The 16,232-nt window shown below is 41.1% G+C and overlaps 1 protein-coding gene across 1 annotated transcript in view; it reads left to right on the top strand.

Annotated features, from left to right (window-relative positions):
- pvrl2l (PVR cell adhesion molecule related 2 like) overlaps positions 1 to 16,232 on the top strand; it is a 487,014-nt gene that overhangs the window by 456,499 nt on the left and 14,283 nt on the right. The window contains exons 7-8 of the mRNA XM_057827936.1: positions 13,437 to 13,566; positions 13,776 to 13,833. Coding sequence (XP_057683919.1) covers positions 13,437 to 13,566; positions 13,776 to 13,833 — 188 coding nt within the window. The remainder of the gene's footprint in view (positions 1 to 13,436; positions 13,567 to 13,775; positions 13,834 to 16,232) is intronic.

The following is a 16,232-nucleotide window of genomic DNA, read 5'->3' on the forward strand; positions in this document are numbered from 1 at the left end:
AAAAATCAAACAATGTGATATATTTTCAAGTGGGAGAACTTGCACAATTAGTGGTTGACTAAATACTTATTTGCCCCACTGTACCTTCCATAACACAGCGGCAACATGGCTACAACAACACCCAGCATGCATGGCTCGCTCATATGTAAGTGCTGACATGCTTAACAAATCAGAGCGCAGCATCACCCTCTGCTGGCCCTGTCTTCTTTATCATGATTCAGTCAAACCACCTGTGTCCGTTTGAATCGTCGATAGTTTGAATGCTTCATCTGGAGTCCAAAATGGAGATTAAACCAAAGTAAGTGAATGACGATAAAATTACTTAGATGAAGAAGTTCTATCATATTTAACAATTCATCAGACCAATAAGAAGCATTTCAATTTTAAAATGGCTAGCTGCTTCAGATTATATGCCTTGTGTAATGGCAAAAAAAAATCTTGTACACTAGGTGGCAGTATGCACCTCAAAGTTGCTTGCAATCCGCCATTAATCAAAAGAAGATTTTTTTACGTGGACGGTTGCCAACTCTAGCATCTGCTGGTGGTTGGCACACCCCAGCAATGGTGGACGAGGTATTTCCGGTCGTTTTGCTCGTTGTCAAGATTTCAAGCCGTTTTCAAATTTTTGCGTTTTCAACTCCCCAAAAACCTGTCGCCCTGTAAACGATAAAGCTCTCTGGAAAAGTTTTTGTGTTGCCGTTGTCATGTAAACAGCCTCTAAGTGTTAATATCTGATCATTTCATTGTTCAAGATTGAGGAGCATAAAGAAAACAGGGCAAAAACAATGTGTTGTTTCACTCACCTGTGTGTCTATATAGGTTTGGTTTTCAATTTAGTCTGTGTCCAGGTCGTTCTGTTACGCTGTTTGCTGTTTCTTTGTCTTAGTTTGCCATGTTAGATTATCATGTGTGTTTTTCCTGTTAATGTGGCTTGTGCCGTGGTAGATCGACATACAAACGCATCGACATAGGATCCTTTCGACATCCGATGTAAAATTTGCCTCGACGACATGCGCGAAAGATGACGATATATGACAGTTTCGCAATTTTATGTTTTCCCGCAAGACGGACGCATGTTCTTGGGGGAGAAATCAACATGGGTCCGAAGAAGGTTAGTGCAGGCAGTGAAAAAAGGAAAAATGTGACGCTTAACTCAATCACTCCCAGCCATTTTCACCCGTGCAACCCCTTTCGCTCCCGGCCGTTTTACTGGATTTTGACTGATTTTGCAAGGCCCACAGAAAATTCTGTTCTATTGCTATATAAACATGGAACCAAAAAAAAGATTAGACTCTCTTCTTTCAGCAGGAAAAAAAAGTTAGTTCATATCTTTTTCCATTCTTTAGAAATCAGCCTTAGAAAATAGCTTAGTTTGAGCAATTTTCCAATTTCTGATGAAAAAGCAGAGAAATTGAGCTTTTTGTAAAAGCATACATTTCAAACATAACTTTGACATTAACACGGCTATTTTTTGCTTTTGTGACATCCCAAACATCTGAATAATGTTTTCCTTTTCCACAATAACATAAACAACAAGACAAATAGAGCTTTTGATAGCCAAGTAACAATTTATTTACACCTAACTAACTCAGAGATGACGCTGTTGTGGCCGTGACAGCCGGGGTAAATTTTTCCCTCATCGTCGCCTGTCTCATCACAATGGATTTTTTTGAGTCTTTCTTTTGTGGTGACCACTGCCTCGTGGCGGAGTTTGCCTGGGGAACTTGTGTGGGGCATGTTGTGTTCCTGGGGGGGAACTGGTTTGAACGTGCGCGTTTCCGGCTGAGTCGCGGGACACTGGAGGGTCGCGAGGGATGCGAGCGGCCGATCACGGCGACGCGGGCTCTGCTCGGCGGGCAGCACGGACTCAACGGCATCGTCCGCTGCACTGGTTGTCCTGGTCGTTCTGCTCGGTCGTCGAGCGCCTGGCATCCCGGGCGTCCTTCTAGTTATTCTGCTCGGTCGTCCGCCGCCTGGCATCCTGGACGTCCTTCTGGTCGTCGCACTTGGTCGTTCATCGCCTGGCGTCCCGGACGTCCTCCCGGTCATCCTGCTCGGACTTCCCGCGCCTAGCGTCCTGGATGTCCTCCTGGTTGTCCATTCGATCGTCTTCTGCCGGCACCCCAGCCGTGCGGCCCGGCCTTTCGTTCCGTTGAATCGGGTTGTGGGTCTTACCAAATGCGCTACTGCCCTCCAGTGGCGAGTTTTATAGCTTTAAAATGGGTTTTCATCATTGTGCTTTGGAGCGAAGTTGCATGAGAACCTAGAGATGTCTCTTGTGACAAAAAACGTAAAAGATGTATAAATACATTTTTGGGACACTGAAACAATTAAAAATAGAACGTATTTATACGTTTTTGGGAGCAAATGAGTTAACATTGATACGAAGAAGCTAGTAAGTCCCCAGCTTCATCAGGTTTTTAATCAGTTATTTCTAGGGCTGTCAAAATTATCGCGTTAACGGGCGGTAATTAATTTTTTTAATTAATCACGTTAAAATATTTGACGCAATTAACGCACATGCCCCGCTCAAACAGATTAAAATGACAGCAATGTAAAGTCCGCTTGTTACTTGTCTTTTAGTGTTTGGCGCCCTCTGATGGCGCTTGGGTTCAAATGATTTTATGCGTTTCAGCACAATGAGTTAACATGGTGTAATTATTGACATCAACAATGGCGAGCTACTAGTTTATTTTTTGATTGAAAATTTTACAAATTTTAATAAAACGAAAACATTAAGAGGGGTTTTAATATAAAATTTCTTTTAAGAACTACAAGTCTTTCTATCCATGGATCGCTTTAAGAGAATGTTAATAATGTTAATGCAATCTTGTTGATTTATTGTTATAATAAACAAATACAGTACTTATGTACCGTATGTTGAATGTATATATTCGTCTTGTGTCTTATCTTTCTATTCCAACAGTAATTTACAGAAAAATATGGCATATTTAATAGATGGTTTGAATTGCGATTGATTAAGATTAATTAATTTTAAAGCTGTAATTAACTCGATTAAAAATTTTAAGCGTTTGACAGCCCTAGTTATTTCAGAACACGGCTACTGTCCACTGTAGCAGACGCCATTAACAACATGAAAAATAGTAAAAACTTCCCACTCTACTCCACTGCTTTCTCGTCAGTAAAATGGTGCATTCAGGAACACCATGCAAAACACAACCGCCACATTAGAACCCAGTTCGTTACATTATTATTATTCTATTATTATTACTATATGATTAGTGTAATTTGTATTTGTAATTTATTTGTTTTGGTATGTGTACTTGCTATTTGGAATTGTACCAGCAATGTGTGTTAAGGATTTAGCGTAGGTTTTTGGACTGTGGAAAAATTAATCAAATTATAATGCATTTTTATGGGAAAGTTCCACTCGACATACGACCATTTTCAACTTACAAACCAGGTCCTGGAACGAATTAAATTCTTATGTAGAGTTACCGCTATGTTTCTCGTTTAAGAACACACGTATATAATTTTCCCTGTGTGTCGCAACAACAAATTTTAGGGCTCCCCCACCTGTCAAATCCCACTTTAACCACTGACCGTGCGCCTTGTATCTCAAATCATATATCCTGAAATACCCATTGACATTGACAGCAGAAGACGTCCTATCCATTTTAACTGGTTTATAATTTTTCTTCTTCTATAGTCTTCTTAAGTCTTTGCTTTCAATTTGTTTAATTCAGTGCTTTGAATTGATTTTCTTCCTCTTTGTGGTTTTCATTGCTTTTCATCACGTATCAACATAAACTTGTTTGTGTTGCTCCTGCATTGAAACTTTCCTAAACAAACTAGAGTCGCTTCAAATCCTCTTTAGTGCCACAGAGCTGCTCATTTTACCTTTTTATTCCCTCTCCCTCAAATCACCCCTCCTCATACTCCTCCTCTTCTTCAAGTGGCCTACTGAAAGGAATAAAGAAGCTTTTAGCCTCCAAAATCGTCCCGCTTTATTCACCGTAATTGCCGGCTGATTGCAGTCATTTCCATGCACTCGTCACTTTGGAAGCCTTTATAATGCTGGAGGGGGGTGAGTGGGTGTATGCGTGTGTGTGTGTTGGGGGAGGAAGAGGCGATGGGGGGGGCGTCCTTGTTTGCGGTGTTTATGGATTTGTGTTTTCTGTGCTCACGCTCATCAGCGTCTATGAGTCAATTTGTCTGTAAATGGGAGCGGGCATGCTAATGTGGATGCTTCGGAGTCGCACTGTGTGTGCATGGTGTGTGTGAACGACTAAAGGAGTGGGAAGGATGAAGGAGGGATCAAAGCGGGAAGAAGGTTAAAAGGCCGGAAGGTAGGAAGAGGACAAAGTGTCACAGGAAGTGGAATGAGGATGCTTCTTTCTCCTCTTCCTCCTCGTTTCCGTCTCATCTTCTTCTTCCGAACCTTCCTTGTTCTCCTCTTCAAAATCTTCCTGCCTCCTGATTTTGTTTTTCCTCATCTTAACTCACGCGGCCACCAAAGTGCTGCTTTGTTGTCATGTAAAGGAAGTCAACCGGTGTTCCTCGAATAGTAATAGTGTCTGATAAATGAAAGCTATTTACATAAAGTGGACTTAATACGGAAAAGTTACGATGTATGTTTTCATCCATCTGCCTGAAATAGGGTGCCTTAACTTCAAGGACAGTCTGTTGATTTCAAATTTCCTTCTCGCTCAACTTACTGTAATTTTCAGAAGATAAACCGCACTGGACTATAAACCGCAGTTCCCCTTACTGTATTATGGGAAATTTACACCAAGAGATATTAACCGGTATCACTTTATTTTACAGCGGCATCATGCGACTGTCATAAGACCAAATGAACTACCATGAAGCTTTGAACCAATTATCTGCAAAGCTCCATTGCTTCAAGATGCTTCATTTGGCTATCACTGCTCCCTTGAAGGAGATGGTCAACCTTTGCTGCCACCTGCTGTCAACACTGTTGTCATCCAACATGCCTCCTAGCATGCATTGCAGCACTACAGATGTAAATAACAATCGAAATTCATGTTCTGTGCTAAATATTTCTTCAGTTACTGTTCCAGTTGTTTCATCGATTGCTAGTTGTGGTCTTTGGTAATACTTTATTTGACAGTGGCGCCATAAGACTGTCATAAGACAATCATAATTATGACACTGTCATGAGCATTAATGAATGCTTATAACAGATGTTATTTAATGTCATCCGGCAAATTATCTCACTTTTGAATGGATGTAAAAGATGGACGTAAATTGACTTAGTTCCATAATTTGCCGGACGACACTTAATGCCACTGTCAAATAAAGCGTTACCTATTAACCCAAATAAATCAACAAATAAGCCACATTGGACTATAAGCCGCATGATTCAAAATGAGGGGAAAAAAGTAGCAGCTTATTGTCCGAAAATTACGATAACTCTGTGATTGTAGAAGAACAAAGTTAATTTTCTCTTGTAACAGTTCTTTAATTCTCTAAATGAACAGGAGATGGCGACACACAATTCAGGAAAAAAAAAGAAAGCAAAAAATCTCCTAAATTAAATACATACAGTATTTTGAGCAATGAACAATTAAAAGCTGGCCAGCCAGGACCGAATTCCCTCGAGTGCTCCAGGTGCCTTCCAGAAGATTCAGCCTCGACCTTTCAAAGAAAAGGAAGTCCCTAAGTTACAAATGAGTTCCTTTGCAATGCTGGCGACCTAACCCGAATTTCCACTTAAGTCAGAATAAACCCTTTAAATACCCCTAAATACCCCCCAAATCTCAAATTTACTATCCAATAACATGTTTTAGATGTCATTGTACCGTTCTCGCCAAGACGTTGGAGCTAAGTCCTAGCTAGACAGCTAGCTAAGCTCCGAAATGACAATGTCAGACGTGCGTGTAGTTTGTTGACATTATTCAGCTGCTTATGACATCAACACTTGCAGACTGAAACTAAAATAAAAATTATATCCGTTTCATCTTCAAAAACAGCAATTCAAATTTGCGTTTATAACTAGCTGCTGATAAAGCAATAACAATCCTCACAAGTGATTAGCATGTAGCAGTTAGCGTCCGCACATCATCAAAAACAATCACATAAATTCACCCCAAGTATTCAACCACAATGGCGTACCGCACACAACACGTCACTTTTGCTCATTAATATTCATGACGTTAGCAATTGTTGCTAGGCGGGTCAAGCTCGCGTTCGTCCCAATGCTAAGTGCATGTAAATAGTGCATGAACGAGATGTTTACTGAGCTAAATCTACCAATTCTGTCCAAAAATGATGTCCCTGGTGCCAAATTCACTGATAAAGATGTGGAAGAACATACAAATGTTCAATTCAACCGGATGGCTTGAGTGTCGAGAGCTGAAAAAGACGGGAAAAAGAGCCGACCTGATCCAGAGGTAGCTTTTTTATCGACACCTTTTTCTTGTGTGCACTGCCTTACGCGACTGACAATGACATTCACCTGTTCCAACAATCTATCCTTTACCCTTTGCCCTGTCTTTCTTATATATTATATCCTCTGGTTGTCTTACGTCTCTGACCGTTCTTGGGGGTAATTTACATTGCTATTTTTGTGTAGTGATCGCAAATACTACTCAGTGACATTCAACCAACACTTTATTTTTTTTTCATTAATAACAAATCTTAATTCTATAATTTATTTACACTCCTCCCTGACTAACATTGTTTTTTTACAACAGAAAAGGTAACAACAGTGGCAGTCAGATACCATTTGAATATAAATTCAGCTCATTCATTGTCAGACAGAAGCAGCACAGCAATAATGCTTCGCTAAAAAATAAGTAAAAATATCAAAATGGCCTACCTCTTCGTCCTCTGTAGGACCATGGCCCCCAACAAAATGTTTACTGCATATGAAGGTGAATGGCTTCACCTTGCTGGCGTTTAACTGGTCTTTTGGACGTCCGCACAAGTTGATCCATTGTTCACATTTTTTGGCCTCAGGAAACGTATGAAGAAAACATCCTTCATATGTCATAATGTCTAGAGTCTCTTCTAAAAGTTCCGTAGCAGCAGTGTTTACTCGGCATGTTCTTTTTGGAAAGATTACCGGCAGAAAACAAGCAGTAATAACATGAAATGTATGCGAGGGCGTGTCTATGTTGACCCACTTCTGGGTTACAATGGTGACGTCATGGTCTAAAAGTAGCGTTTGTGTGGTACGCGCGTGAAAACGCACAATGACCAGTACAAAAGGTGTTATATACAGGTGTGGCCTCCGTGGATGCTTCACAAGCAACAAATGTGCGCGTAGGCTGTCACCCCTGTCACTCGGCTGCTCTGTGTGTGCGTGGCATGTGTGGGGTGGGCGGGCACGTCTGTACATGCTCTCGCTTTCTGTTCTACGCTTCCTGCGTCAAAATAAGCATGCATCCCAAAACAAAAGCCAACAGCGAGGCTTCTTCGTTGGAACGAATTTGCTCTACCTCGTGTGCGCACGCGCCCATGCTCTCTTCTTCATGTGCGCAAATACGTTCTTCTTTGTGTGTGCATGCACTCTTACTCGCGCCATTAGTACTACCTGCTCTACACAAACTAAAAGTCAACATTATATATAAAAAAAAAAACAACAACAAACCAACAACAACAAAAAAACAATAAAAAAAACACGAGACTCTGGTGTCATAAAGTCAAAATCACGTAAGTCAAGTACGTCGTAACCCGCGGACTACCTGTTTTCCCTTTTTGTTTTTCCAAATGCGAAGAGGCAGGCTGCCATGTTAACCCATGAAGTGGCTCACAAGAAAGTGGAATTTAACTAGCAGCTATGTTATCTTAGGCATTTTTATCTTATCCAAATCATGTCAGAAAGAAGTCAAACAATATAGAAATGAATATTTCAAGTAAAATGAACAAATATTTGGGAATAAATATCTCTTCCCTGCCATTGACGGCATTAGATTTCCAATCCGCTCAGGTCGTCCTCGGTTTACAACGTACTCGATTTGCGTGATTTCGACTTTACGACGCCGCAGTCTCGTCTGCCATTTTGTTTCCCGTATTTTTTTGTATGTTTGTTCTTTAGTCATGTAACAATGTCTCGTCCGCCATTTTGTCTCCATTTTTTTACTTTATTAATATTACATATAATACATGTTTTTAGATGGTTATTTTGAGATTTAGGAGGCATTTAAGGGTACTTAAAGGGTTAATTCGGACTCGAGGGTGCATGGGAGTTCGCCCAATCGGTTGACATGTGTTTTCTGGCGAAGGCGTTCGACCATGTCCCTCGGGAGAGTCCTTTGGGGGGTGTTTCGGGGTACCGAGCCCCCTGGTAAGGGCTGTTCGGTCCCTGTACGACCTGTGCCAAGAGTTTGGTCCGCATTTCCAGCAGTAAGTCGGATTGGTTCCCAGTGAGGGTTGTACTCCGCCAAGGTTACCCGTTGTCGCCATTTCTGATCATAACTTTTACGGACAGAATTTCTTGGTGCAGCTGAAGCATTGAGGGGGTCCAGTTTGGTGGCCTCAGCATTGCATCTCTGCTTTTTGCAGATGATGTGGTGCTGTTGGCTTCATCAAGCCGTGGTCCTCAACTCTCACTAGAGTGGTTCGCAGCTGAGTGTGAAGCGGTCAGGATGAAGATCAGCACCTCCAAATCCGAGTCCATGGTCCTCAGTTAGAAATGTGTGTCTTTCTCTCTCCGGGTTGGGGATGAGATCCCGCCCCAAGTGGAGGAGTTCAAGTATGTTGGAGTCTTGTTCATGAGTGAGAGCAGGAGAGAGCGGGAGATCGACAGATGAAGAAGGAGCCAAGAGGCGAAGCTCTTGATTTACCAGTCGATCTACGTTCCTACTCCCACCAATGGTCACGAGCTGTGGGTCATGATTGAAAAAACAAGAGCCCGGATACAAGCGACCGAAATGAGTTTGCTACGCAGGGTGTCCGGGCTCTCCCTTAGAAATAGGGAGAGAAGCTCGGTCATCTGGGAGGGACTCGGGGTCGAGCTGCTACTCCTCTGCGTTGAGAGAGCCAGCTGAGGTGGCTCGGGGATCTTGTTCAGATGCCTCCTGGACGCCTCCCTGGGGAGGTGTTCCGGGCGTTTCCCAAAGGCGGGAGGCCCCCCAGGGAAGACCCAGCACACGCTGGAGAGGCTATGTCTCTCAGCTGGCTTGGGAACGCCTTGGGATCCTGCCAGAGGAGCTGGGTCGAAGTGGCTGGGGAGAGGAAAGTCTGTAGATGATGGATGGATGGATGGATGGATGGATGGATGGATGGATGGATGGATGGATGGATGGATGGATGGATGGATGGATGGATGGATGGATGGATGGATGGATGGATGGATGGATGGATGGATGGATGGATGGATGGATGGATGGATGGATGGATGGATGGATGGATGGATGGATGGCCATCATAGACTTGCCCAGAGAAAGAATAAATGTAGTATTTTTTTTTTTTACCTAATTGGCTACAGTTAACAACGCTCGGGGTCAAATCCTTTTAAACATGAACATTCCATCATTCGCTTCCAACCCTCCCTGTTCAAATGGATTAGACATCTACTTGTGATACACATTCACAGCAGAAGAATGAAAAGAGCCACATGATCGGTCTTTCATCGTCAATGGCACTGAAAGAGTTGATATCAATTTCCTTGTTTTACTAACTACATCATCATATACTCTGTGACCTGGATCGGCAGTGAATGAGTCTCTAGGGCAGGGGTCCTCAATTAGCGGACAGCGGTCCACGCCACACCTCTCTGCGGCCCCAGAGCAAATGGCACTTAAGGAAAAAAAAAACGGCACTTTGCAATGTTTGTTTACATGCCACCAGTAGAGGACCGGATCTGACAAAATGTCATGCTCAAAGTTGACCAAGAGAAGAAAAGTTGACAACGAAAATCGCTGTTTCAATGAGGAATGGACTGACAAATATGCGTCCATTTTACCAACTGCAAGTATCAAACCTATGTACTTAATATGCTAAAAGACAGTTGTTCTGATAAAAAGTAAAAATTTGAAACGCCATTATGTTACAGAACACAGCGCTTTTGTAGAGAAGTGTCCTCCTAAATTAGAGATGAGAAGGAAAGAAATTAACAGTTTGAAGCAGTCATATCAAGAGTCAAGGAAGGTTATTGTTAAATCTATGACACAACAACAAATTACAACGGAGTTCTCAGAGTGTTGTGGGTGTTGGCAAAACATAAGAAGCCGTTCTCTGATGGAGAAATAATAAAAGAGTGTATGATTGAAGTGATGGCAGCAAAGTTCGAAGGATAAGAAAAGGAGGAAATGACAACAAAAATCAAACAAATCTCACTGTCAGATTCATCAACCACAAGTTGACGTACTGGTTGATGATGTGCGTAAACAGCTTTGTGACCCCCAAATGCCGTTTCTGTCATTGAGCAGGGTTTTACAGTTAAAGTTACTGTCAATAATTATTATGTTTGCACCTCATTGACAGATCTTTTCAATTATTTAGTGTACATGTGTAAACAATGTACATGCATGGGGTTTTTTTTTTTTTGGTTTTTTTTTGTGTGTGTTTTTATTTTTAGTCAAGAAAATGTTTTGTTAATTTATTTTTATTTAATCGGAATGTGCATGGAATTTTTGTTTGGTCTAAAGAAAACCACCTTTACCACCATCGACCTGCCTTGTACTTGAGCGACATTAATAAATAGACCCATGCTTGTATGAAAAAAAAAAACAGTTGTGGACCTTCAAGATTTGTACTTTAGGACCCTTGCTCTAGGGCAAGTGAATATTAAAAAAGAAGAAAAAAACATTAATATTGTTAATCAATTGAAAATGATTTTTATTATCAGTTATTGTTGTCTTTTTAGACGTATTTCTATGTTATTCATAATAAATACGTTTACATTTTGGTGGGGTGGGGAAAAAAAAAAACAGTAAACTTTGGCTATAGCACCCAATAACACTCTATAGTAGAGTTTTTCAACTATCCAAGTGTGTTTTTTTTTAAAAAGTGCTCTGTAAAGGGGTCTCCCCAACGTGCTTTGATGTTGACCACCTTCTTCTCTGAAGCCTGCTGGTGCCTTTAGGGTACGTCTGAAATCACAGACGCTCGTCTTCCTACGTATGCTAGGGAAACAGTGCGACCTGCTGGTGAGAAACGGGAAGGGAGGAAAGAGTTATTCATTTCAATTTTTTTTTGTTTTGTCATCACAAGTGCTTAAAAAAAATGTCATCTTGAACGATTCAACTTTTTGCAAGGGCAAATGAAGCACTCTACATTTCCAACACGTTTTTATGAAGAGAAAGTATGTTTAAAGAAGACAAAATGCAACCTTGGGCACATGTCGCTCTTGAAATGTGTTTTTATTGTGGAGAAATATTAATCCAAAAGTGTACAATGCATAAGTGAAATATGTTCTGGGGAACCCATTAGGGAAAAAAACACTTTAAGTGAACCTTTTTTTCCATATAGCACAAAAAAAAAAAAAATACTTTCAAATATGGCTTCCTTTTTTTATGGAGCAGAAAACTCATTATAACAAAAATCAAATTACACTGTTCAACAAAATTTGATGAACACGTGATGAAAGTTTTGTTTTTGTTTTTTTGTGGGGGTGCGAATCAAGATTTACTTGTTTGGGGGGGGCAATATAATGAACTACTGGGTAATTTTTTTCATAGGGTGCCATTTGGGTGTAACAGAGTGGACACTAACAGAGGCCATTTGCATGTAAAAACAAGCTTCATTACATGAAAAAAATGAGACGGCAGCCAAGCCAGAACAAATTTATTTCTTATGTTGAGGTACATCTGTATAAAATCCACGAATATAACAATATCAGAAATGCAAATTATATTAAAAAACTAAAGAATACACACAAAACTGACCAAAAATTACAGTACAGAATCGGTTGAAAATGTCTTTCTGACTGACACTGGCAGCCAGTGACTTAACAATTAGCTTTTTTACAAGTTATCAGTCTTAGATTTCACCCCAGGTGCACGCCACATACAGTGGAGCAAATAAGTATTTGATCAACCACCAATTGTGCAAGTTCTCCTACTTGAAAAGATTAGAGAGGCCTGTAATTGTCAACATGGGTAAACCTCAACCATGAGAGACAGAATGTGGTGAAAAAAAGCAGAAAGTCACATTGTTTGATTTTTAAAGAATTTATCTGCAAATCATGGTGGAAAATAACTATTTGGTCAATACCAAAAGTTCATCTCAATATTTTGTTATGTAACCTTTGTTGGCAATAACGGAGGCCAAACGTTTTCTGTAACTCTTCACTCTTCGCTTGGTGTAAAGAAATCAACTGTGGGAGCAATTATTAGGAAAATGGAAGATATACAAGACCACTGATAATCTCCCTCGATCTGGGGCTCCATGCAAGATCTCACTCTGTGGCGTCAAAATGATAACAAGAACGGTGAGCAAAAATCCCAGAACCACACGGGGGGACCAAGTAAATGACCTACAGAGAGCTGGGACCACAGTAACAAAGGCTACTATCAGTAACACAATGCGCCGCCAGGGACTCAAATCTTGCACTGCCAGACATGTCCCCCTGCAGTCCAGGCCCGTCTGCGGTTCGCTAGAGAGCATTACAATGATCCAGAAGAGGACTGGGAGAATGTGTTATGGTCGGATGAAACCAAAATAGAACTTTTTGGTAGAAACACAGGTTCTTGTGTTTGGAGGAGAAAGAATACTGAATTGAATCCACAGAACACCATACCCACTGTGAAGCATGGGGGTGGAAACATAATGCTTTGGGGCTGTTTTTCTGCAAAGGGACCAGGACAACTGATCTTTGTAAAGGAAAGAATGAATGGGGCCATGTATCGAGAGATTTTGAGTGAAAATCTCCTTCCATCAGCGAGGGCATTGAAGATGAGACGTGGCTGGGTCTTTCAGTATGACAATGCTCCCAAACACACAGCCAGGGCAACAAAGGAGTGGCTTCGTAAGAAGCATCTCAAGGTCCTGGAGTGGCCTAGCCAGTGTCCAGAGCTCAACCCCGTAGAAAATCTGTGGAGGGAGTTCAAAGTCCGTGTTGCCCAACGACAGCCCCAAAACATCACTGCTCTAGAGGAGAGCTGCATGGAGGAATGAGCCAAAATACCAGCAACAGTGTGTGAAAAGCTTGTGAAGAGTTACAGAAAACGTTTGGCCTCCAGTATTGCCAACAAAGGGTACATAACAAAGTACTGAGACGAACTTTTGGTATTGACCAAATATTTATTTTCCACCATGATTTGCAAATAAATTCTTTAAAAATCAACCAATGTAATTTTCAGGTTTTTTTTCCACATTCTGCCTCTCATGGTTGAGGTTTACCCATGTTGACAATTACAGGCCTCTCTAATATTTTCAAGTGGGAGAACTTGCACAATTAGTGGTTGACTAAATACTTATTTGCCCCACTGCAAATACAGTGTGTTCAATAAATGTACATATGAGCATTTTGGACTGATGTTATGTTGTGTGTCGCCCCACAGAAAAGGAGCGTCAGACAGCGCCTGGCCCATCCGCAGGAGCAGTGATCGGCGGTTTACTTGGGGCCCTCGTCGTCATCGGCATCGTCGTGGGTCTCGTCTTTTTCATCCGTCGACGCCAGCGGGACGCCGAGTAAGTTCTTGTCTAATTCGATGATACTACTTGATTGTTTACTTCATTGTATTATATGTTCGGTGCTAAACGTCCAATCCCTTTTGACCAAACTAGTCAAATGAATTGGACGTCTATTGCTGTCAGTGGCACTGAAACATGAGCATTCACAGGACGTCCAATTTTTTGGGACACCCACCTTTAACATTTCATGTGTGTTGTCCAATCAGTGGCCCCCCGAAGCACAAGCCCCCTCCTCCTGTGAAGAGTAGCGGATCCACAGAACTGGTGAGTGTCTATCAGTCAATCTCTCCATCTATTAGTGTTTAGTCCTATTGATTAGCGTGATGATTACAAGATTAGCATTGAATAATTCCCAATGATTGTGCGGGAAATGATCCAATTCCTTGCCGCATTCTGTATAATGACAGACAATTAAATGCTCCTCCAGAAACTACATGATGAACCTATCCATCTGATACTATTCATATTCTACAGATTAAGTCATGGCATACACTTCCAAAAGAGAGTTTCTCTTTGAGGGAATACTAAGGAAATCTGTACCCACAAATTACTAAACTGTAGGAACAGATTGCCTATGAAAAATACTGTATACTGTAGGTACAGTATAGGCAAATATAGGTATATAAATATAGTTTACCAAACTGTACCGAACAGACTACAAAACTGTGCCCACACATTACTAAACTGTACACAAATATTACTAAACTGTAGGTTCAGATTACTAAACTGTACCTACAATTCAGTAATGTGTGGGTAGAGATTACTAAAAGGTGGGTGCAGATTATTAAACTATACCTCCAGATTACTAAAACTGTGGGCACAGATTACTAAACTTTATCAAAAGTATTACTTACTGTAAATGTGGGTAGAGTTTAGCAATCTGTGAGAACAATTTGTAATCTCTGGATACAGGTTAAACCCTAACCCTAACCCTGTAGATACAAATTCGTATGAGAGTACAGTATATTGAAACAGTTTGTGCCCGCACATTAATAAACTGTACCCACACATTACTAAACTGTAGGTACCGATTACGAAACTGTATCCACAGTATTACTAAACTGTGGATATAGGTTTTTAACTGTATCCACAGTATTACTAAACAGTTGATAGAGTTTAGTAATCTGTGGGTACATTTTTGTAATCTGTGGATATACAGTTGTGATCAAAAGTTTACATACACTTGTGAAGAACATAATGTCATGGCTCTCTTGAGTTTCCAGTTATTTCTACAACTCTGATTTTTCTCCGATAGAGTGATTGGAACAGATACTTCTTTGTCACAAAAAACATTCATGAAGTTAGGTTCTTTTATGACTTTATTATGGGTTAACAGAAAAAGTGATCAAATCTGCTGGGTCAAAAATATACATACATGGATCTGAAAAAGCGAATCATTGACTTGAACAAGTCAGGAAAGTCACTTGGAGCCATTTCAAAGCAGCTGCAGGTCCCAAGAGCAACAGTGCAAACAATTGTTTGTAAGTATAAAGTGCATGGCACTGTTTTGTTACGGCCACGATCAGGAAGAAAACACAAGCTATCACCTGCTGCTGAGAGAAAATTGGTCAGGAGGGTGAAGATTCAACCGAGAATCACCAAAAAGCAGATCTGCCAAGAATTAGAAGCTGCTGGAACACAGGTGTCAGTGTCCACAGTCAAGCGTGTTTTGCATCTCCATGGACTGAGAGGCTGCCGTGCCAGAAGGAAGCCCTTGCTCCAAAAGCGGCACCTTAAGCCTCGACTGAAATTTGCTGCTGATCACATGAACAAAGATAAGACCTTCTGGAGGAAAGTTCTATGGTCAGACGAAACAGAAATCGAGCTGTTTGGCCACAATGCCCAGCAATATGTTTGGAAGAGAAAAGGTGTAGTACAAGTACACCATGCCTACCGTCAAGAACGGTGGTGGTAGTATTATGCTGTGGGGCTGTTTTGCTGCCAATGGAACTGGTGCTTTACAGAGAGTAAATGGGATAATGAAGAAGGAGGATTACCTTCAAATTCTTCAAGATAACCTAACGTCATCAGCCCGAAGATTGGGTCTTGGGCGCAGTTGGGTGTTCCAACAGGACAATGACCCCAAACACACATCAAAAGTGGTAATGGAATGGCTAAATCAGGCTAGAATTATCGTTTTCGAATGTCCTTCCCAAAGTCCTGGCTTAAACCCCATTGAGAACTTGTGGACAATGCTGAGGAAACAAGTCCATGTCAGAAAGCCATCAAATTTAACTGAACTGCACCAATTCTGTCAAGAGGAGATTCCCCCAGAAGCTTGCCAGAAGCTTGTGGATGGCTACCAAAAGCGCCTAATTGAAGTGAAAATGGCCAAGGGACATGTTACCAAATATTAGCGCTGCTGTATGTATATTTTTGACCCAGCAGATTTGATCACTTTTTTCTGTTCACCCATAATAAAGTCATAAAAGAACTAAACTTCATGAATGTTTTTTGTGACAAAGAAGTATCTGTTCCAATCACTCTAGCAGAGAAAAATCAGAGTTGTAGAAATAACTGGAAACTCAAGAGAGCCATGAAATTATGTTCTTCACAAGTGTATGTAAACTTTTGACCACAACTGTAGTTGAGTAATCTGTACCCACAGATTACTAATATGTACCCAAAGTTTAGCCATTTGTACCACACATTTGTGTAATCTG

Source organism: Corythoichthys intestinalis, chromosome 22, assembly GCF_030265065.1.
Source record: "Corythoichthys intestinalis isolate RoL2023-P3 chromosome 22, ASM3026506v1, whole genome shotgun sequence".
In the NCBI taxonomy this organism is placed as follows: Eukaryota; Metazoa; Chordata; class Actinopteri; order Syngnathiformes; family Syngnathidae; genus Corythoichthys; species Corythoichthys intestinalis.